This window comes from Drosophila virilis, chromosome X (assembly GCF_030788295.1).
Source record: "Drosophila virilis strain 15010-1051.87 chromosome X, Dvir_AGI_RSII-ME, whole genome shotgun sequence".
Classification (NCBI taxonomy): domain Eukaryota; kingdom Metazoa; phylum Arthropoda; class Insecta; order Diptera; family Drosophilidae; genus Drosophila; species Drosophila virilis.
In genome coordinates this window covers 7,688,636-7,713,768 of record NC_091543.1, presented here as the reverse complement: position 1 = coordinate 7,713,768, position 25,133 = coordinate 7,688,636, and the positions used below count along the sequence as shown (strand labels likewise).

At 42.0% G+C, this 25,133-nt stretch overlaps 1 protein-coding gene across 1 annotated transcript; it reads right to left on the bottom strand.

Moving 5' to 3' along the window:
• Positions 1-58: 58 nt before the first annotated feature.
• Positions 59-24,104, bottom strand: LOC6633356 (uncharacterized). The gene is made up of 2 exons (XM_015170144.3): positions 21,590-24,104; positions 59-315 (listed from the first exon to the last, which is right to left on the bottom strand). Exons 1-2 carry the CDS (start codon positions 23,132-23,134, stop codon positions 190-192), a joined length of 1,671 nt encoding a protein of 556 aa, XP_015025630.1. The 5' UTR covers positions 23,135-24,104; the 3' UTR covers positions 59-189.
• Positions 24,105-25,133: the final 1,029 nt, after the last annotated feature.

Below are 25,133 nucleotides of genomic sequence, written 5' to 3'. Positions count from 1 at the left end.
CGCCAGGCACAGTGACGCCGGCACCGGCGCCGCCAGCCGAACCGGAGCCTGAACCGGAACCGGAACCAGCGCCACCGGCTGCCGCGGCTGCTTCGATTTTGCGCGCCAACAGCTGCTCCATCAGCGTGCGCGGACGCGAGGAGGATGGAAACAGGGCCATGTTTCTGGCCGTGCTCTCACACGAATGCGTTATACGATTATCTGGCCACACTGCGCCTGGGCCGCTGCGGCAAGTTCTTTGCTTAAGTCTTTTGTTTTGCTCAGTGTTAACTTTCGAACGGAATTCGCTTTAACTACGACCAAAGTGCAACATACCTGTAACGAGAGCGAGAGTAACAAAGAGAGAGAGAGAGAGAATTAGAATAAGAGCATGTCAATTTAATTAAACTTTATTTTAATACTCTATTCACAATGTGAAGACGGGTATATGAGTAAGTCTAATGTCATTTTAGCTGCCCCTCCGTCCGTCCTGTCCGCGTGAATGCGAAAATACTAAAGAAAATATGCGACTTGAAACTGAGTACAGTACGCCCTCGCTCAACGATCTAATTTGTCAAATAAGTTTTGCTTTAGACAAAATCTCTGACAAACCAATTTTGACAAATATTGACCAAGTGCCGCCCATACAAATCCCAAAAACCGATATTTTCTTATATGAAACAGGCAGAAGAAGACGTATCCGACTCCATCTACTCTATATATAAAACTGGCTATCCAGACTGACTGACAAACTGATAACCGACGCATAGCTTAGATTGTAAGAGGTAATTCTTTGTATAGCTACTACCTCTTGTTAACACTAAAGCGCGACTTTGGGAAATTCCACTCACAAGTGTGGAAAGTTTTATGTTTATTATTGTTTTCTGTCCTCTTCATTTTCCTTTCCGATCCGCTTCAAGCACATTTTCTTTTACACGAAATGTATTTGCGATATGTTTCACACATTCTGTGGAAATGTGAAATTAAGACAATTTCTACACTTTTCACAAAATAAACGTGCCAGTCAAATTTTATAAGAACTTATTAAGGACATGTTTCACACTTTTCGCAAAATCCACACTTATCCAAATTGTCGGAAATTGGTCGTATTATTTGCACACTTTTCGCAAAATCCACCGCTCTTGGCGGAAACATTCCACTCAAACGTTGCATGAACGTTGAACGTTGCATGGCTGCAAGCTTCTCACCATGCGTAAAATTTTCCACCGTCGTGAAATGGATGGAAACTTGATAAATTTTATAAAAAGATCGGTCAAGGCCTTCGAATACCAGTTTGTATATCTTCTGTCTTGCCGAATCGAAGCTCTTGCATAAAAGCACTTCTTAGCCAGATGTCTGCAAGGGTATTGCAAGTTCGGTGCGACTTTCTTGCCTGTAATCTAAGTGAAGTTCGTGTAGCGTCTCTTTCTGATCTTTGGCTATTTAGCCAATCTGATTATTTTCATTTTGGATGCCTTCCACATTTGGCTTCTCCAGCTGGTGCTGGCTTTTATCGCAGCCTGTTGCTGCTGCCGCTAACTGATGTGCCACAATTTGTTGTCTGTCGCTGCTTATCGCCAATATGGATGGGGCGCTGTGGCGCGCTGGGCGTGGCGTGTTAATCTAGCTCAGGTGCATATATGGCTAGATTGGATGTGTGGCATTCGCATAATCGCAGCTGATAAAAATTTCTTGTTAATTAACATGAAAGTGCAATGCGAAGTCTGGAGTCCGGAGTCCGGAGTCCGCTGACCGACTGTGGCAAGTTGGCTAGCTGTGGCATGTATCCAGTTGCAAGTTTGCCGTTGGCACGGCCAAAAACTCGTCCACAGCCAAACCGAAACTGGCCCCCACTCCCCCTTCCGCCCGGCCGCATTCAGCTTTGCTGGCAGTTGGCATCGTTTGCAGTCGTCGTCATATTGCCGCATTTATGCGCACATAAAAGTCAAATAATAGATCCAATAGATACTTTGCCACAACTCGTTGCAAGGCAGTTGTTGCTGTAGCTGTTGCTGCTGTTGTTGTTGCTGCTGCTGCTGTTGTTGTTGTTGTTGTTGTTGCTGCTGTTGCTGTTAGTCGAATGATTTATAAGCAGTTGCTGCTATACCCTGACTACAGCCACAAGATGAGCCACACAAATTCAACGTGACAAAAGGCATAACATACACATAAATATACACATATATCTATGTATATAGATACACCTCTAAGTATTACCTCGTCCTGCTCGGGCTAAGGTTTTTTTGCGTATCAAATGAGTTTTCATAGGGCTCTTGGAAATAAGTTTTTATCCGAAACTTCTCACACCCCCATTTCCAACAAGTTGCCGTGAATTTATCGAAAAGCGTCAAACATGTCTCTAAATCATTTTCACAAACGATTTTCCACACTTGCGAGTGGAAAATACATAAGCGCTGAAACACGCGATCATTAAGTTTTTACTTTAAAACCGAACGACGAAACTTTAAATAAAGCCAGGAATTCCCTATTATTTTACTTTAGAATCGTGGATTGTACGAAAACTGTAAAAAATGTATCAAGTTAATTTTCTTAATTATAAGCTTTAGCCACCAAATATGAACCCCAATTCCACCAAACCGTCGTGAATCTCTTGTAAAGTGTGAAAACCCAAAGTAATTTGCACAAAGCACTTTAAATATTAGCTTAAGACCAATTGATTGACAGACAATAAAGTTACCCAATAATAATAAAAATAATAATAATAATAATAATAATAATAATAATAATAATAATAATAATAATAATAATAATAATAATAATAATAATAATAATAATAATAACAATTAACTTTTAATATTGGATCGTATCTTTAATTATCCTCTTAATTTCTGAACTTAATTTTCTTAGCTTTATATGAACTATTAACTGGACCAGAGATTACTTTTACTGGGAAGCCAGATATTGTTGATTCACAGCACGATCTTCGATTTATGATCGTGTTTTGATTAAATTTCTAGTTGCAGTCGAAAGTTGTAAAAGTCGATTGCACAGAAAATGGTTTTATGGAAAGCAATTAGGCTACTTAAGCTGTAGATTTTTTATCCGCGCCAAGATCAATTTTGAGCTCCAAGAGAATTATATAGATTGTTTTCTACAGCAAACAGCCGTGATTTAATAGCCATGCTAAGACTGTAATTAATCTATTTAACTAAACTGAAGATCAAGATAATCGGTTGTAAATCAATGAATAATCGTTGCGAGATTAAAATATGGTATAAGTATAATCGATTGCACATCCTGCTTTCAATGCGCAAATAAATTGTAAGTGATCTAGTAAAGTGTTAGGATTATAAATCATGGCGGTCTGATCGCATCTTGCAGATCGCATCTTGCTGATCGTGTTCAAATTTATAATTCCCGGAATTTGTCGCAGATTCGATGATCTGTTAATATGATTTAAGCAAAGCATTTAAATTGTAGATCGCAACAGCATTGATCTGCAACTGATCAAGCTGACAATTCATTCTTCTTTTATTTAGCACATCGATCACTTTATTTTGTACATTAAATTGTTCAAAATTTGTGAGGATCGTGTGCAACGCTGCAATTGTTCAGCTAAATAAGAATATAAACTGATTATCAAATTGATATCGGAGATCGGCCCATGATCGCAGATAACTACAATTGATCTAGTAAACATAAATTATTTGTAGAGCATGGAAATCATTTCGTGATGCTGTTCACTTGCCTATTAAATGCTCTCCGTTTGATTATTAAGTAGCTATTATTTTCTATACAGATGACTTTTTTTGATTTTCAAGATCAGTTGCAGTATGTTGAAGCCAAATGACGATCAGCTGATCGTGTAGATAAGCTCTTAATCTCGTTAATTAGTTGGTCAATTTTGCTAATTAGTGTCATTCTGAATACTTTGATCAGATGAAGATCAGTAGAACAAGTCAACAGCTAAAGATCAGTCGATCTCGTTTCGTATATTCAATTGTTTCGACTGTTGGCTTCTGTTAAAAGAAGAGCTGTGGCTCGCTTGAGCATATGAATTATATTTGTAAACGATCGTGATTTATAGTATATTTATTATCTATATAGACTTTTGTGAGCGATTCGTGGAGGGTTTCAGCAGGGTTTTAGCAATATGCCATGTTGAGGGTAACTAAACGTCGACGTTGGACATAAATTGTCTGTGGTCGATCATGGCTGTTGTTGTTGTTGTTGTTGTTGCTTTAGGCAACTGTCTTGTACTTTTATGGTCGCTCGTCTTATCAATAATTTATGTCAGATTATACCGTTATGTCACAATAAATTAAAGTTGGCAACTTATTTTCCCGGCTCTGGTGATTTTTCGTTTTATTTTATTTTATTTATTACTATTTTTTTTTGTTTCTGTTTATTATTTTTGTTATTTTTTATTATGGCCAAATCTGTCAGTTTAGTGGCGCATTTGGAAAATGGGGAAAATTGAACGGCTTAACCAGTAAAGTGGCGTCGCCGCGGCCCAACCTTGTTCCCGGCCCCACAACTTGGCCAGATCTGGGGACTGGGGACTGGGGCCTGGCGGCCGAGTCGGGCGCATGGCGTGCGGCGGCAAATTTCACTGTCACGCCTCGTTTTCAATTAACTTGTTGGCGGCCGCTGGCCGAGGCCGATAAATCAAATGTGCCGCCGCCAGAGGCAGCAAATGCCGCTGCAACTCGGCTGCAGGCTCTTGACCAGTGGCCAATGCAGTTTTTGATTTATGAAGATCGCTTCATTTGGCGTCGGCTGTTGCTGCTGTATATGCTGCTGGAGATGCTGCTGCTGCACGCAGCCATGTCAAAGTTTATCGCCGTCCTGTGATGATTCATGTGGCAGGCACTGGCTGGCAGTGGCCATGTGGCAAGAGTCGGCTAAGCATCTCAACCTGCAACTGCAACTGCAGCTGCAGCTGCCTGTTGCCGTTGCCTGTTCGCCATAAATGCGCAACTGCAACTGCGAGTGCCTGGCTGCTGTTTATGGTAGTTGCCAGTTGCCAGTTCGCAAGGGTCAATCCGTTTGCGTGGCGCAGATACAAAAGTATCTTTTTAGCCGCACCGACTGCTGTCTGCTGCCTGCTGCCTGCTGCCGGCTGCAGCAAACCTGTATCTATCACGTAGAAATGTATCTCTCCTTTTTTTTTTTCCTCGTACATCGGCTACGCAACGGCTGCAAGCCACGAATGCACACTCTTTCCAAGTATCTTTAGCTAATGCGCGTTCTTGCTGCAATTTTGAAAATTAATCTCAATTTATTCTGGCAGCACGCATCTTATTTCTAAGATTTTCTTTAAGTATTGCTCAACTCGTGAAAAGTAGCTTTCGATTAAATATAATCAATAGCAAATCAAGTATCTGCAAATCTACAAATCGTTGAAAGTATCTTTAGAGTACACAAAGGCTGCTGCGGAGTACATATTGCAGACAAACTTAAAAAGTATCTATTGAAATGTATCTCGAAGAATCTGTCTTTAGCTTGCATAAAAGCAATAACAAGTTGTAGCTGTAAGCTTAAAAAATATCTATTCAAAAGTATCTAACCTAACTATGGCTTGATGAAAGTATCTTTAGAGTGCACAGCAATAATCAACTATGGAGCATACATTTCGGACAAGCCTAAACGAGATCTGTGAATGCACAACTACAAGATTCTATCTGTACGTATCTCCCTTGAAATTGTATCTATCAAAAAGTATCTATGAATGTACAGCTAAATGAATACATCTCAACTCCAAAAGTTTCGAACTATTCTAAAAAATCATCAAAAAGATTGACTTTACAAACGAATCGGTTTTATGTCAACAACATTTTTGAACCCATCGATGTTTAATTTGTTTGAATGCCAATTGATGGTAGGGATTCAAAAAGGTACGCATTCAAAAACGTACGCATTCAAAAAGGTATCAGACATTATTTACCCGAGATATTAAAAAAAAATCATCGAAAAAGTTTCGATTTTCGCAACGACCTGGGTTTTGTAAAAAAATCGTGATTTGGAAGGTCATATCTCCGCGCGGAGTTATGTCGTTTTGGAACGTCATATCTCCGCGCGGAGTTATGTCGTTTCGGAACGTCATATCTCCGCGCGGAGTTATGTCGTTGTGGAACGTCATATCTCCGCGCGGAGTTATGTCGTTTTGGAACGTCATATCTCCCGCGGAGCTATTATCCGAGCGGAGTTATGTCGTTTTAGAACGTCATATCTCCCGCGAAGTTATGTCGTTTTAGAACGTTATATCTCCCGCGGAGTTATGTCGTTTTGGAACGTCATATCTCCCCGCGGAGCTATTATCCGAGCGGAGTTATGTCGTTTTGGAACGTCATATCTCCCGCGGAGCTATTATCCGAGCGGAGCTATGTCGTTTTAGAACGTCATATCTCCCGCGAAGTTATGTCGTTTTAGAACGTCATATCTCCGCGCGGAGCTATTATCCGAGCGGAGTTATGTCGTTTTAAAACGTCATATCTCCCGCGAAGTTATGTCGTTTAAGAACGTCATATCTCCCGCGGAGTTATGTCGTTTTGGTACGTCATATCTCCGCGCGGAGTTATGTCGTTTTGGTACGTCATATCTCCGCGCGGAGTTATGTCGTTTTGGAACGTCATATCTCCGCGCGGAGCTATTATCCGAGCGGAGTTATGTCGTTTTGGAACGTCATATCTCCGCGCGGAGCTATGTCGTTTTAGAACGTCATATCTCCCGCGAAATTATGTCGTTTTAGAACGTCATATCTCCCGCGGAGTTATGTCGTTTTGGAACGTCATATCTCCCCGCGGAGTTATGTCGTTTTGGAATGTCATATCTCCCGCGGAGTTATGTCGTTTTGGAATGTCATATCTCCCGCGAAGTTATGTCGTTTTAGAACGTCATATCTCCCGCGGAGCTATTATCCGAGCGGAGCTATGTCGTTTTAGAACGTCATATCTCCCGCGAAGTTATGTCGTTTTAGAACGTCATATCTCCGCGCGGAGCTATTATCCGAGCGGAGTTATGTCGTTTTAAAACGTCATATCTCCCGCGAAGTTATGTCGTTTAAGAACGTCATATCTCCCGCGGAGTTATGTCGTTTTGATACGTCATATCTCCGCGCGGAGTTATGTCGTTTTGGTACGTCATATCTCCGCGCGGAGTTATGTCGTTTTGGAACGTCATATCTCCGCGCGGAGCTATTATCCGAGCGGAGTTATGTCGTTTTGGAACGTCATATCTCCGCGCGGAGCTATGTCGTTTTAGAACGTCATATCTCCCGCGAAATTATGTCGTTTTAGAACGTCATATCTCCCGCGGAGTTATGTCGTTTTGGAACGTCATATCTCCCCGCGGAGTTATGTCGTTTTGGAATGTCATATCTCCCGCGGAGTTATGTCGTTTTGGAATGTCATATCTCCCGCGAAGTTATGTCGTTTAAGAACGTCATATCTCCCGAGGAGCTATTATCCGAGCGGAGTTATGTCGTTTTAGAACGTCATATATCCCGCGAAGTTATGTCGTTTTAGAACGTCATATCTCCCGCGGAGTTATGTCGTTTTGGAACGTCATATCTCCCCGCGGAGTTATGTCGTTTTGGAATGTCATATCTCCCGCGGAGCTATGTCGTTTTGGAACGTCATATCTCCCCGCGGAGTTATGTCGTTTTGTCGTTTTAGAACGTCATATCTCCCGCGGAGTTATGTCGTTTTGTCGTTTTGGAGCGTCATATCTCCCCGCGGAGTTATGTCGTTTTGGAATGTCATATCTCCCGCGGAGTTATGTCGTTTTGGAACGTCATATCTCCGCGCGGAGTTATGTCGTTTTGGAACGTCATATCTCCGCGCGGAGTTATGTCGTTTTGGAACGTCATATCTCCGCGCGGAGCTATTATCCGAGCGGAGTTATGTCGTTTTGGAACGTCATATCTTCGCGCGGAGCTATGACGTTCCAAAACGACATAACTCCGCGGGAGATATGACATTCCAAAACGACATAACTCCGCGGGGAGATATGACGTTCCAAAACGACATAACTCCGCGGGAGATATGACGTTTTAAAACGACATAACTCCGCGGGGAGATATGACGTTCCAAAACGGCATAACTCCGCGGGGAGATATGACGTTCCAAAACGACATAACTCCGCGGGAGATATGACGTTTTAAAACGACATAACTTCGCGGGAGATATGACGTTCTAAAACGACATAACTCCGCTCGGATAATAGCTCCGCGGGAGATATGACATTCCAAAACGACATAGCTCCGCGCGGAGATATGACGTTCCAAAACGACATAACTCCGCGGGAGATATGACATTCCAAAACGACATAACTCCGCGGGGAGATATGACGTTCCAAAACGACATAACTCCGCGGGAGATATGACGTTTTAAAACGACATAACTTCGCGGGAGATATGACGTTCTAAAACGACATAACTCCGCTCGGATAATAGCTCCGCGGGAGATATGACGTTCCAAAACGACATAGCTCCGCGCGGAGATATGACGTTCCAAAACGACATAACTCCGCGGGAGATATGACATTCCAAAACGACATAACTCCGCGGGGAGATATGACGTTCCAAAACGACATAACTCCGCGGGAGATATGACGTTCTAAAACGACATAACTTCGCGGGAGATATGACGCTCTAAAACGACATAACTCCGCTCGGATAATAGCTCCGCGGGAGATATGACGTTCCAAAACGACATAACTCCGCTCGGATAATAGCTCCGCGCGGAGATATGACGTTCCAAAACGACATAACTCCGCGCGGAGATATGACGTTCCAAAACGACATAGCTCCGCGGGAGATATGACGTTCTAAAACGACATAACTCCGCGGGGAGATATGACGTTCCAAAACGACATAACTCCGCGGGAGATATGACATTCCAAAACGACATAGCTCCGCGCGGAGATATGGCGTTCCAAAACGACATAACTCCGCGGGAGATATGACGTTCTAAAACGACATAACTTCGCGGGAGATATGACGTTCTAAAACGACATAACTCCGCTCGGATAATAGCTCCGCGCGGAGATATGACGTTCCAAAACGACATAACTCCGCGGGAGATATGACGTTCTAAAACGACATAACTTCGCGGGAGATATGACTTTCTAAAACGACATAACTCCGCTCGGATAATAGCTCCGCGGGGAGATATGACGTTCCAAAACGACATAACTCCGCGGGAGATATGACGTTCTAAAACGACATAACTTCGCGGGAGATATGACGTTCTAAAACGACATAACTCCGCTCGGATAATAGCTCCGCGGGGAGATATGACGTTCCAAAACGACATAACTCCGCGGGAGATATAACGTTCTAAAACGACATAACTTCGCGGGAGATATGACGTTCTAAAACGACATAACTCCGCTCGGATAATAGCTCCGCGGGAGATATGACGTTCCAAAACGACATAACTCCGCGCGGAGATATGACGTTCCAAAACGACATAACTCCGCGCGGAGATATGACGTTCCGAAACGACATAACTCCGCGCGGAGATATGACGTTCCAAAACGACATAACTCCGCGCGGAGATATGACCTTCCAAATCACGATTTTTTTCAAAACCCAGGTCGTTGCGAAAATCGAAACTTTTTCGATGATTTTTTTTTAATATCTCGGGTAAATAATGTCTGATACCTTTTTGAATGCGTACGTTTTTGAATGCGTACCTTTTTGAATCCCTACCATCAATTGGCATTAAAACAAATTAAACATCGATGGGTTCAAAAATGTTGTTTTTCTACAGTATATCTTATTGTATCATAGAATATTTGTGTATACTGAAAAAGTCAATTGCATTTAAATTTCGGCTTAAATTGGTTGGCAATAAAAGTTGGGTTATTAACTTGATTAATAGCTCTGCGGTGGTAGCGGAGAGGTGGCGATAGGTATAAAATGAAAGATACTTGACAAATATATAATATTTTAGAAGCAACATATCATGTTTCGTGATAGAAACATCATGAAAAGCTTTATAGCTAGCCGTGTAAGTAACAAGTGTTTAGCAAGAAAGTTCCTAGAACTTGTAAAAGTATCTTTCAGATACATATTTCTTAGGACCAGTTCGAAAAGAGTTTTTGACAGTAAAAGGCGCAAGCCAAAAGTCAACTTATTCTTATAAAGTTTCAGCCTGAACAAAAGTATCTTTAAAATACAAAATAGATTTATTTCGAATTGATTGAATCAAAGGCTCGAAAAGCATCCAAGTGTAAAAGCGAGAGCATTTCAAAGTGACACATATAATGTTAGAATAGAATAAATATGCATTGCTGCAAAATCAGTAAGCACACAATACAAAGTATCTATAGCTTAAGGTAAAGTATCTGGTAATATGAAAAGTATCTTTCACCAACAAATTAGCTATTATTTCAGAACATATGTTGGCTACAAAAAAATGCATCTAGTATTGAGTTAATACAAATGTTTGAAAATTATTTTTCAGATGCGGTAAACAGAAAATTTCAGCTGAAAAATTGCATTTCAGCTAATGAACCGACATTTGCTTATGCAGTCAATAAGTTAGCTGAAAGTAATGTATCTGCCAGCTGGCTGCCAGTTGGGTATAGATTGCAAATTAATAAATCGCAGGTAACAAAAAAAAAAAAAAAAAAATTACTTTTAATTAACAAGCCAGCCAGCAATATCAACAAAATCAATTTGGTGCCGCGTTTCTCGGGCAAACAGAACAGAAGAGAACAGAACGAAACAAAACACAGCCAAAGGCGTTCGGATAGCTCACAGATAACTTTCGGGCTAAGATACTTGAGATACTCACTTGGTGCTGGTTGCGCGGGCGCTGCTTAGCTGCAGATACAGATACAGCTACAGATACAGCTACAGATACAGCTACAGATACAGATTCAGATACAGTTACCGTTACCGTTACTGTTACAGCTGCTGCGACAGCCTCAGCTACGCTCGCAGCCCGAATTCACACACAAAACAATTATGCTGCTGCCAAAACAACAACAAATAACAACAACAACAACAAAAAAAAAACAAATAAAATTAAAATAAATATAAAAAAAAAAAAAAAACAAACAAACAAAAAAGTCTCAATAAATAATAAAGAATAGTTTTTCTATTTGCAAAGAGCAAACGGACTGCACTGCAGCCCGATCGTGTGGCCCAGGCGAACGGCAGCGAGCGAGTGTCAGAGCGAGACAGCGCGAGAGAGCGATAGAGCGAGACAGCGTGAGAGCAGGCGATACGTTCACGCACGAGGCACACAATTGGCCGATCGCTTGTTGACTTTGCAACGGCGCACGAGCAACTGAACACAACGTTCGGCCGGCAGCCGCAAGCAAAGCTCGAAAGCTTGCACCGCCAACTAACGGCTGCAGCCCGAGGAGCCGAGGAGCCGAGGAGCTGCCGAACGGCACAGCCGAGCCGTAGCGAGCAGCTGCAACGCGCACACACGAATGCCAATTGCCAAAATCAAATACTGTGTACCACAAATTACAGGGGAAATTAAATCATTTCTATGAAAATGTACCATTCTAATGGTGTAGGTATAAGTGTATAATTATAAGTGTATTTATAAGCATAAATTGTAGTATGCATAAAAATGTAGACATAAGCGAAGCATTTTTCAATTTAAACTAATCAATCCCAACTTATTCCTAGTATTTAGCAGTTCTTTAAAGACGCTGGTACAACTGGAACAGCTGATCCATAAAATTTTTGGAAAATATTTTATCCCAATATGTATGATGACATACCATTATTGTACCATTATTGTTCTTCAATTTAAATATACTCAAACGCATCCTTTTTGTATACATTTACAGTATACTATTTTTAAAAATAATAGTATACCATTGCAAAAATATACCTCCAGTTTTTCTGGTAGCAAAACCTTTTAATTAAAATATTTTCACATTTTATTCAAGATGGAAGGCAATCAAATATTAGTTTGTGACAAAAAGCTGTCATTACACAAAGTATTAAAACAAAATATTTGGTACAATTTAGTGTACCATTGATTTCTGGTACATTAAATGGACATGTACCATTATGTAAGAATATGTTCAATGTGCCAATGCATAAAAAAGGTACCTGTTTTTGGTACATTTCAGTGCGTCTAAGTCCTTGTCTGCCAATTACTAAAGAGCATTGTTAGGGACTACAAATGTACCATTTTTTGTGAAAAATTTCAGCGCACTTATGATTTTTGGTACATTAAAAACAAATCTTTGCACATTTTGTTCAAATTAGACGACTAAAAAGTATCACTTTGTAGGAATAGAATAAATGTACCAATACACAAAAAAGGTACCAGTTTTTGGTACATTAATGGTGACAAGCTGGCGTTGCCAGTCAGACAGTCTGTGAGTGTGTTGCACTCTGTAGCTGTTGCCTGTGCCTCATCCTAATCCCAGGCACTGATCACGGCATAAATCAGCAACAACAACAACAACAAGGGCATCAACATGGGCAACAGAAACAACGTCAACGACAACGACAGCGACAACATGATGGAATAATGGGCCTGATTGAAACATGAAAAGCATAGCGACAACTGTCAGGGTTGCCAGCCTGCTCGGGGGATCATGGCCCGATCCTCAACAAGGCTGCTAATTGCGTTGGCAAATTGCCGGCATTGCATTTGATTTGCATAATAGTCGAATGCTGACGACGACGACGACGACGACGATCAATGGATCGGCGATACGGTGTACCGTTTGGCAGTGCCAATATGCAAATTGGCTTTGGCCCAATCGGGCCGGCAATGTTTATGACAGGCTCTGGCGGCTGTCACAATATTTGTACGGTATTAATTGCCCACTTGACGCCTGTGGCCCCCAGTGTATGTGTGTGTGTCTCCGGGCCCAATAAGCCCAAAGACGTTGCGTTTAAGTGTTTTATGAAGTCAGGCAGATGGGGCGGCCCGATAAGCGCCCAGCCGATACACACACTCGTTGGGGACCGAAAGAGCCTGGGCTCACATAGCTCATAGCTGTCATAGATATCGCCCATGTTCGGCCACATGCAACAGAGATACAAAGCGATACATACGCAATGAGACGCCAATAAAAAAAAATCGAGAAAAATAATGCGAAAAAAATACTGACAAAAAAAAACTATTGCAAAAATGGCAAAACTTGAAGAGAGATCAGTTGGCAAATGGGCTTGGCACACAATATTCGCATTTGCCAATTGATTCGCATACTAATCGAATTTAACGCTCCATTATGCCCAGTCGAACAATTCAATCAATCTGCCTGCTGCTGCTGCTGCTTCTTCTTCTTCTAGTCTACGATCGGAAATGCGCGTATCTTATCGCATCTATTCGACTATTTCTGTGCTTGTTTCATGGGACAAGTCTTTTCAATATCAATGCCATCCAATCATTTCGCTTGTCTCCAATTACCAAAAAAAAAAAAGAAAACAAAACAAAACGTCTGCTTCTTCTTATATGCATCTTATTCCAGCGAAATAGCGGAGCAAGTTAACAACACTTCCATTTTCAGATACTTCAGATGTTATCATATGAGAGTTATATACATATATATATATCGATTCCTAGGGAAAACTCAAACATTTTCACAGGAACAAGAAGTCATTTTTGGCATCAGAAGGAATGTATATATACACATACATATACATATGCATACATATGCATATACATACATGCATATACATATATATGCATATGCATAGAAAAAAGCTAGACAACTGTTCCCTAGAGCCGGGGTATCTGTATATTGTGCACGCCCGCTTAGAATCCTGCGACTTGCCAAAGTTCTTAAACATATATATATATATATACACTACTGGGCAGTCTTAACTGCACTGGCGCCCAACTGGCAAACGATCTTTTAGTCAGAGACGAAGTTGTTGCATTTCCTGTGCTGCATTTGCGCCCAATGTCTGTCCCTGGGCCGTACCAGTGTCCGTTTGTGACATGCCACAAAATGTTGTCGCCATAATTTCCCATCTTACACTGCACGAATAGAGCAGTACTTACTGCCCCAAGCAGTACGTTTGACGCAGTAACCAAACATCTAATTATCATCTAATGATAATAAAAATAATAATAATGATAATAATAATTATAATAATAATAATAATAATAATAATGCTAATGATAATAATATAAATAATAAAAATAATGATAATACTTAGTAATAATAATCATAATAATAATAATAATAATAATAATAATTATAATAATAATGCTAATGATAATAATATTCATAATAATAACAATAATGTTAATATTAATAAATTCGGAACTTATTGTCCGATCTTTATGAAATTTTTAAAGTATATGTATCCAAAACTCTCATTATATTTTAAAAAAAGAAAACAATAAATGTCGTCTCCAGCTCATGAAAGCTTTAATATATTCCTAAAAACCGCATATCGATATCGATTTGTCTGTCGGTTATCGATAGTCGGTTATCGATAGTGGGCGTGGGCACCAGAAGGAGCTACGTTTAAAATTACAACTCTCTCGATCTTTTAGATGCTCTACAAACTTTCCCTTATAAGTTCTTACACATTTCTCAGCGGTTCATGCGAATTTTGAGTCAACTGTACTTGCTTTAAGTAAAAATATTCACAATTGTTTTTTTCGGAAATATTACCGTACCCTACGCAAAGTAGATTTGAGCAGTAGCTGACATTTTTTTGCAGTGTAGCAGTTGTGGAGATCGCGGGCCGATGTTGCATGCAGCACGGTGTTGCCGTGTGCGAGTTGTTGGCATCGTCGTCGTGTTTGGGTGTCGCGCGACAGGCGACATAACCTTTAAGGCAATCGGAGCACTGAGTGCTGCAGCAACAGTTGCAGTGGCAATTGCAGTGGCAGTTGCAGTTGCAGTTGCAGGAAGTGCGGAAGAGAAGTGGCATAAGCACAGCTAGCAGCTTGCAACAAGGCGGCCGCAGGAATGACAAATATGCTGGCGGCACCCGGCACGCAACTCCCGACGGGGACAAACGATGCCAACAACAAATGCAACAACTGCAACAACAACAACAACAACTGCAACAACAACTGCAGCAACTCGAGTTGCATTTGATCTGCCGGCAGCGACAACTCGGACTCGGATTCGATTTACTGGAAATTGAAAACGCACAAAAAGCACAAACAAAACAAGACCCAAAGGCAAAAGTCGCGACTAACGAAATCGCAAATACCCTAGGAATTGTTATGTACATAATTAATATATATATATCGATCTATTATTAATTTCATACATTTTATTATTAATTCCCAAGAGAAACAGAAAACCCAATAAAAATATATTTTTATAATTTATTTTTATACCATTTGGGATACCCTTGGGTTATTGGCTAATTGACTAACCGGTTGAGCAACTATCTGACGAATTGATTGGTTGATTGACCGATATATTGATCGACTGACTGATCAATCGATTGACTGACTGACCAATCTACAGGGTGATTGACTGACTAACTTACTGATTGACAAGCTAAGCGATTGATTGACTGACTTACTGAGTGACTGAATAACTGACTGGCCGATTGATTAACTAATTGGCTGACTGGCAGATTGACCCACAGACGGACCGATTGACTAACTGGTTGACTATCCATTAGAGCAACTGACCAACTGATAGCCTGGCCGGGTTATTTATAGGATTGATTTATTATAAACTGACTGACTGATTGACTGACTACGTCACTGATTGACTGACTGACTGTTAAAGATACTGACCTAATGACAAACTGACCAAGTGACTGGCAGACTAACTGATTGAATGATTGACAGACCAATTAACTGACTGATTGACTGACTGACTGACCAACTAATTGACTGGATGACTCACTGACTGACGGACTGACTATAATTGACTCACTGGGATATTGACTGACTAACTGATTGTCTGATTGCGTGATTGACTGGCCGACTTACCGTCAAACTAACAAACTGACTTATTGAGAGTGACTTACTTGATTCACTTTAGTGACACTGACTGACTGACTGACTTACTGTCTGATCGACTGATTGGCTGACTTTTCCCTATAATATGATGAATACAATTGAAGTGTCGGCACTCTACAACAAATTGTTACGCACTGCATGGCATAGCTTAAGTGCACAACGGCAGGGTATACGAGCAACACGGACAAGAGCAAATGACGCAAATTGCGCACAGTGAATACCCAACACAGTTCTTTCCTTTTTTTTTTTTTTTACTTTGTTGTTGCTCGTTGTTGTTGGTGTTGTTTGCCTTATGCTACTCTTGACTTGCGGCTTTCGCTGTTATTTATTTATTTTGCCATTGTTGTTGTTGTTGTTGTTGTTGTTGTTGTTTGGTGGCTTACAGCAACGCCCGCTTGATCATGTAATTACTCTGACGATCACACGGTGGCCGTTGATGGGCCGCTGACGTCAACGGAAGTCACCGCCGACATCGGCATCAACGTCGGCATCAACGTCGGCGTCGGCGTCGGCGTCGGCGTCGAGGCCGCCTCAGAGGCTGTGCTTGTGAGACCGCGAGACTGCGTGACCGTAACGGTCGCCCCTTACCCCACCAATACCCCCATCCTATTTGCAGCCTAATCGATTTCTCGCGCCATTAGCGGGCGTCATAATTCAAGCGGCCAGCCACCCCCAAGCCGTCTGGCAGCGACGCCGGCAGCGACGTTGGCGACGTGGCGTTGATGGGCTCCGATTAGATATGAACAACAACTATGGGCTGTTCATGGGCTGACGGATGGCCGCGACTATGCCATATAAAATAAACAACAACAACAACAACAACAGCAACAGCAACAAAAACAAACCGCCAACAACAATCAACCCGCCACCCTCCGTTCATGCCAGCAGTATCCAATTATAATGCCGAGTATTATGGGGCCCATCATCAAAATGATCACCATGATACTGTTACCGTTAGCCAGCAATATTTCCATGTCAGAGCTGGTGAAATATGGTCACATTTCGATGATAAATGCGCCCTGATTGATGTGACAGATACATATTTATCCCTATTTAGCTGTCCCCCCCTCTCAGCTGCTTCAATAGCAAATCTCGCTGAGCTGAGCTGAGCTGTTCGCTGGAGAGCTTCATGTTAAATTTATTGACTCTAGGTGTCAAATTTCCAATACAATTTTAAAGCCACAGTAAAACTATATTTGCTGGTCTGCTAAATTAGTTGGGAGCGGCGTTTGCGCTGATGAAAATCGAGCCAAACTGAAAAGATTGATTGCGGCAATTTATGGCTGGAAGTGCATATTTACAAGCTGCTTGCAAATTCAACAAGCTACAATTTTTGGCAAATATATATACATATACATAAGTTTTTTTTAACACAATGCTTAATAAGCATATTTCCAGATATTTATATATACATCAAGTTAATTTTGGTACAAAATAAATATAAAGCATAATGAAATAGTCAAAAACTAAGTACAAGGTACAAAGTACAAGGAACAAAGTTGAAGGTACAAAGTACAAGGTACAAAGTACAAGGTAAAAAGTAGAAGGTAAAAAGTAGAAGATACAAAGTAGAGGGTACAAAGTAGAAGGTTCACAGTTATGGCCAATTCAGCTAGCCAAAATAGTAGATTTCTAGCTAAATTTGGCTATTTTCAAAGGATCTCAGCGGAAAATACAATATTTAAAATATATAGCTAGATTCTTGGCTATCCAGTTTAAACGCGGGATAAATCTATAAAGCGATTAGAGAAAATATATATTAAATATTCGAAAGCAACGTGCAAAATCTACAAGCCCGAGTTAAAACGGAAATCTAAACTAGGGAATTCCAAAATTTATGAAAAATATCAAAACACAAGAAGAGAGTTTTAACAAAACGTAGAGAAAATTTATGTAAAATATCAAAAAGCGAGCATAACAATTTTCAATTCGAGCTGAAGTCAAAAGTAGAGAAATCTATATCCATAAACTATTATAGAGCATTACAATGTCGTTGTTGTGGCAATTGTTTATCTGTGTTGTTTTTTGTTTTTGCTGTAAAGTTTTTATGGCCTCGGCGGCCGCGGCAACTCAGACCCAAGATTTGCCATTATTAATGACCGCGACTGGAGCCGCAAGTCATAAGCAAAATGGAGCCCAGTGACGTCACAGCGCGCGCTGCCTTGACACCCACACACACACACACACACAGAGGGGGGAAGAGAGGGGGATCTTTATCTAAAGTAATCAACGTTCTGACTGCTTCACGTAGCCCACGCCGCAATCTCGCGTGGCAAGGTGGCAGACAGGCGGAGAGGCGGACAGGGCAGCGGGCGAGACAGACAGGCTGGACAGGCATCTCCAAAATGGGAATGCAAAACAGATGCTCCAAACGCCCCCTCTCACTCGCACTCCCCCGCCTGCTCCTCCCCATACATATATAGTACATATATAGCTAGTTCGTTGGTTGGTTGGTTTACCAGGAAATGTGGATCCACGGAATACCACACACTGATATCAAAAGACAATAAATAAGCTGGATAAAAAATAAAACAAGATAAAGATAAAAGATAAACACAGAGTTGATAGATATACTGATCTGGGACAATTCCATGGTAACGTCTATTTGTAGAAGAAATAAATATTTCAATTCGCTTTCGCCGTAAAACTTCTTGAACAGTTGACAAAGTTTTCGGCATATAATCTTCTATTTAAAGAGCTCCGATTAATCAGAATAACAGAATGTTAGCCTCCAGTCAAGTCGCTTTTCAAGTCATATGCAACTATTATACTTATTACGTATTATAAAAATAACCATGACGTAGATATGCCTCGCATATCGTATATCCAACTGAATGAGGCGCAATCCGCCGAATTTGAATGAATTATACGAATGCTGGCAAAGGCAAAGGAATGAAAGGCAATGAAAATATATATATATATATATATATATATATATATATATATATATATACATATGGCATTGGCTTGTGCGGATGATAAGCGAAACTAGTTCAGCTTTAAGATATGCGCCCCGATGAATGTACTCATATATACTTGCTTGCTAATGAGTACATTCATAATACTTGCTTGCTAATGAGTACATTCATAATACTTGCTTGCTTATGAGTACATTTACAGGCACAGCTATCTCCCCGCGGAGCTATTATCCATCATACCGCGCGGAGCTATGTCGTTTTGGAACGTCATATCTCCCCGCGGAGCTATTTCCATCCGAGCGGAGGGAGTTATGTCGTTTTGAAACGTCATATCTCCCCGCGGAGCTATTACCCATCATACCGCCTGGAGTTATGTCGTTTTGGAACGTCATATCTCCCCGCGGAACTATTTCCATCCGAGCGGAGGGAGTTATGTCGTTTTGGAACGTCATATCTCCCCGCGGAGCCATTACCCATCATACCGCCTGGAGTTATGTCGTTTTGGAACGTCATATCTCCCCGCGGAGCTATTACCCATCAGACCGCGCAGCATCTGCCATAAAACTAAGATGTGGAACTTAATTAAAAAAATCAAGTGTCTAGTTCAAATATATATGGACGGGTATATTCAATGCATATCCAATTATATGTCATTTGCATTTGGAATACGCCAGCTTTAGGCATATATATTATGGTCTAGAAATGTACATTATTTCTCTGAGCGTAAAGAATAGATATATACATATATATATATAGACTAGGATGATGCCTATATGAACTTTAAAATGAAATTAGGTTTATCCCCAAAAGTTCTATAGAGCCTAAGAACTCATCTATCTACAAATTGGCTCAACCTTACCCAAGCAATTTACCCTGCTTACATAAACATGACTACTCACGATATGCTGGGGATTCGAACCAGCAACTTTGCTAATTTTCAAGACTTTTGCCCACTAAGAAAACTCAACTTGAAATATTTTCAATGCCAAATTGTGGAAAAGGCGCGTTTTTATCTATGTATCCAATTAATTGGTCCACAAAGCTCAATATTTTTGTTCTGGGAATTCGAACCAGCAACTTTGCTCGACTTGAAATCTCTTCTAAGCCGAAATTAGCAACAAGTGCGTCTTTAAAATATTGCATATAAGTACAAATTGTGCTCACACAAAGACATTAATTAATAATATTTGATTTTTTGGGAGCTACATGAAATTAGGCCGAATTCCTGATGCGAATTCGTGAGCAAGTTGAAATTTCTAAAAACATGGCTTATGCACGTACAAATTGATATACTTATTTGCCAAATGGGCCTAGCTTAAAGCTAGTACGCTGCACACCAGAGCAAGGGAAAACTTTTGTTCGACTTGCATATTATGCTCAAATATACTCTAAATACTTATTTCTTGAGAGTTTTTGATTTTCTGAAGAATACATGAAATTTGAAATATAGTATATTAATTCTCTTATAGTTTTCTTGATTCCCAAAACGTAATCAGCTCTATAGTCGAAACTTTCCAATTTATGAGCGAGTCCTTTCTTATGCCTAGAGCAACCCTGGTGCATTAAAGCACACATAATACAGATACTAACAGGTGTTCTTGAACTATATGACTATTGTGAACCATAAAAAAAAAAAAACAGAAGAATAACCTGCAGACACGCACAATGCTCGATCGTCTGGAGGGGCAGCAAATAAAAAATGCCATTCACATAGATAAAGATATAGATATAGAGTAAAGCCCAGATAAGCCAGATAGTATATATACATATATATATGTTAGCTATACGAACATATATATGTAGCTATGCATACATGCGTAAGGTTTGTCAAATATTTATATTATGATATTTGGTTTTTATTACATATAGTTTATATATCCAAGTTTGCTTTTTTGTTGACTTAAGAAATAGCAATAGTTCTTGCTGTTGTTGTTGTTGTTGTCTGTCTGTCTGTCTGTCTGTCTGTCTTGTTTTTATATAAGTAGTATATATGTATATAAGAGACATTAAAGGCATATAGGAGAAATAATACACATATAGGCGTATATATCTATAATACTAAAATATACAGAGTTAATCACTAAGATAAGCGTCCGTCGTTGTTGTTGTTGTGCGTGTGTGTGTGTGTGCGTGTGTGTGTTGTGATAAGACACTGTTATATGTGCATATATATATATATATATCTGTGAAGTCGGTGCCACAACTTTTATCAGCGCACCCAATTTCAACATCATCATTTGTCGGCGTCGAGTCATAAGATACAAAAAAAAAAAAACAAACACACACACACAACAAAAAAAAACAACAAAAAAAAACCCACCCGTTGTACGTTCCGCGGCAATGGAATCTCTCGCATGGCGATAAGATAAACGCCAAATTAATTACCCGCACACACACTTACGCCCCACTTCTCTAACTCTAATATCTCGAACTCTTTCTCTATATCATAAAAAAAAAAAAAAATAAATTCACATATATATATAAATATATATATATATATAAGTATGTATGTAGTGCACTTATATAAGAATACGATAGCAATGCTAAATTTAAACAACAACAAAAAACATAATACACAGAGCACACACGAACCGTTCCCCATCCCCCACCCCCACCCCCCCCCCGCACTCCCCAACGGCCAATTGCGTGGCCAGCCCCCAGCACCCCCTGCCCCTCTGCGCAACCTACGTTGTGTGGCTTTTAAACTTAATTGAGATTTGCCATAATTGTGACGCTGCCGTCGCTGCCATCGTCGCCGTCGTTGCTGCAGCGCTGCTTGCTGCTGCCTACCTTCTTAGTGCCATCGCTGAGCTGCGTGGCAGCCAAAAGCTCGCTCAGCTGTCGCTCTCTTTCCCGTTCGAGCTGGCGCTGCTGCTGCTGCTGCTCCAATTGCAACTGTTCATCGATGTCCTCGTCGTCGCCGCCGCTCAATTCGCCGCTGCTGCTGTGACTCGATTTGCGGGCGAGAGCAACGCGTATGCCGTTAACAATGCACTCGCCGCCATCCAAGGCGGAAATTGTTGAGCCGCAATAATACAAATTGCTGCAGCTGCTCGCCGCGCTCACATCCGACTGAGCTTCATCCTTGGCGCCGCCGATGCTGCCGGCGGCAGCGGCACTCGCTTCCAGCGAACAGCGACGCTGGCAGCGTGCGCGCTGCAATCGAAAATACTCCATCTCCTCCATGCTGATGCCGCAAGCGGTTATATCATCCGAATAGTCGGACACGACCACAGATGGCGTTCGCACATACCGTACACCCGCCATGCTGCCCAGCTCGCTGACGCAGCTTTGCGTGGACTCGCGGCGTGAGCCGGGCGGCGCTGCCAGCGCCGCAACGACACGCTCCTCCAGCAGCACTTTGGTGGGCACGCCGGCGCCCACACCCACGCCCACGCCCACGCCCAGACCGAGGGCAGCTGTGGCGCTGGTCGGCGAGGTTAACGGCGAATCGGGCAGCGCTGTCGGCTCGGCCAGTGGCAGCAGGGCCGGGCGCAACGGTAAATCGGTAACGGTCAGCGTCATGCGTCGCTGCGGCGTCGGCAGTGTTTCCATTGTAACATCATCAACATCGAGGCCCAGCGCCGAGTCGCTGCTCGCACAACGCGTCACCTTTGGCTTGCGGCGGGCGACAGCATCGCATTCGTTGTCGCTGCTACAGGGACTCAAGCCGCCCGCATTGCAGCCCTCATCCGAATTGGCAGCGCTGCCCGCAATCACAGCTGGCTTCAGCTGCGGCTGCTCTGCTGCTGGCTGCTGTACAATCATTGCCTGAAACTTTTCAATCAGCTGTCGTATACGCGTCCTGGAATCAAAAGCTTTTTCGCTCTCTCGCTCTCTCACTGGATGCTGCTGTTGCTGTTGCTGCTGCTGCTGCGCTGCGATTGCGTTGAAATCCTGGAAGAAAGCTGCGCGCAATTGCGCCTTGTGCTCAGCGAGACGAAGCTGACGTTCACATGGAATAACACACGCAATAGTTGTTGTTGTTGTTGCTCTCTCTTTTGCCAATGCTTCTTTTGGTTCTTTTTCTATTGCCGATGCTGGTGCCAATTCTGCCGCTGTTGTCTGTTCGAGGCGTGCGCAACGCTTCGCTGCTCTCTGATAACTAAAAGTCGTTGGCGCTGCCGTCGCGCATTTATTTTGAGCGTTAACCGTTGTCAGCGCCGTCGACGCTGATGTCGTTGCCGTTGTCGCTGTCGTTGTCGCTGACGCCGGCGTCGCTGTCATTATCTTGAGCATTGACTCGGTTTCGGATTCGGTTTCGGTTACGATTTTAGTTACGGACACGGCGGCGACAACATCGGCATTTTGTTGACCATCGCGGCGCGCACTCATCGCTGTCAACGTCGCGTCCGCGTCAGCGTCGGCGTCGGCGTCGCGTGCGTTTTAAACTCGGTTTTAGATTTTTACGCGTCCGCGCACTTGAAATTCAAATGACACCTGCCGCTGCCGTCGCTTAACTGTCGCTCTGACTATAAACTCGGTCTTCAACAGCGACGCCAACAGCGACGGCGACGGCGTCGTCAACGGCAACGGCAACGGCAACTGCGACGGCGCGCAGCGTGACGCTGGTTATAATGTTGCTGCTTCTGCTGCTGCTGCTGCTGCTGCTGCTGATGGAGAAGGTGGTGCCGCTGTCGCTGCTGGCGTTTACCCAGTTCTATTGAATTTTCGTAGTTGCTCATTGCCCGCTTACGCGACCGCGACCGCTGCGGCTCTCAGTGACGCTGGCTGTTTTGATGCGGCCGCTGCGGCTGTCGCTGCTGCTACTGCTGCTACTGCTGCTGCTACTGCTGCTGCGGCTGCGGCTGCGGCTGCAATTGTAAGCAGAATTGGAATTGGAATTGGAATTGTGTGTGATCTTGAAACGTTGACGCAATGTGCAATGATCCCGCACGTACACACACACGCACACATTCGCACACCGAAACACTTATTGCTGCTTATTTATTTATTTATACTCGTATTTCATTTTTGTTGCTGCGCTCCAATTGCTTTGCTAGTTTTCTTAACTTGAGCGCGTAATTGCATTTAAGCACAAAAACACACACACACACACACACACATACATGCACAGCGACTGACAGACTGACAGACGTCGTGCTCTCATATGCCGACGCACAGTGGGTCGCACATCCACTTTCTGATTATTGCGCCCAGCATCAATTCGGAGAATGTGTCAAATGACGTTTGCAGTTGTCTCAAGCGTCATTTGGTGCAATCGGAATGAGCGCTAAATAAATTTTTGATAGTAAAAATAAATGTTTCGTCCACTCAATATTTTTAATTATAAGTTTAAGAGAAGTACTAAAAAGTTATTCAAGAAGATTTATTAGTAATACTGTGCTGGCTTTTATGATATCTTAAAATGATAATATTGCAATCAGAGCTAACTAAATAAAAAATAAAATAAAAAAAAAATGTACTGTCATTTTTTATGAGTATTTATTTTTGATACTCGCTTAAAACGGTATGTCATGTCTGTAAAGTTATTGGGATGTACTTTAGGACAATGACGTTCACAATAGTTATTATGAATTCAGTTTCAATTCAATTTGATTCTTGATTTTAGGTATGCGAATAAATATATATATATATATTTCGAATGAATCCTTTCATGAGTAGGGCATCTGCAAGTCGTCTCGATATGCGATTACCATGGTAGCATGTTTTGATAACAAGCAATTCATCAGTAACAAACACATATGAATGTAGGTACTAACGTATGTTATCACAGATACATGCATGGACACATATGTACCCATTCATATGCGTATGTATGTATGTATGTGCATACGTACGAACATAACACACCCCAAACAGAACATGTGGCCCTGAGAAAAGCTGTGCGAATGGAACGTATGTTAAATGTGCAATGGAATTCGGCTGTGATTCAACCAGACGCATTAGTTGTGCCGTAAAAAAGCAAATGTTGCCAATTTGTCACGCGCATCATTTGAAATGACAACAAATGATGGACAACGGAATAAGGCAATAATGCAAAGAGAGCTTTTGCCAATGACCAATCGGGGCGATGACAATGATCGATAACCAACAGCTAATGGACAGGTAATGTCAGCTCAATATCAATTTCACCAGCTATTTACGAACGGTGGCCCATTGTGCGGCGTCGCACTTTGTTCGCGCCGTTCTGGCTATGACGTCAGTCGCAGGGGCCGACGTCGACAGCGTGACGCGCGTATAATTGTCAGACGCAGACGCGACCGCGGCCAGTGGCCAATGAACAGGCAAAAGAGAGAACGAGAGAGAGAGAGCGAGAGAGATAAAGAGACAAGGGCGCACATACAAACATAAATACATTGCATACTTATGT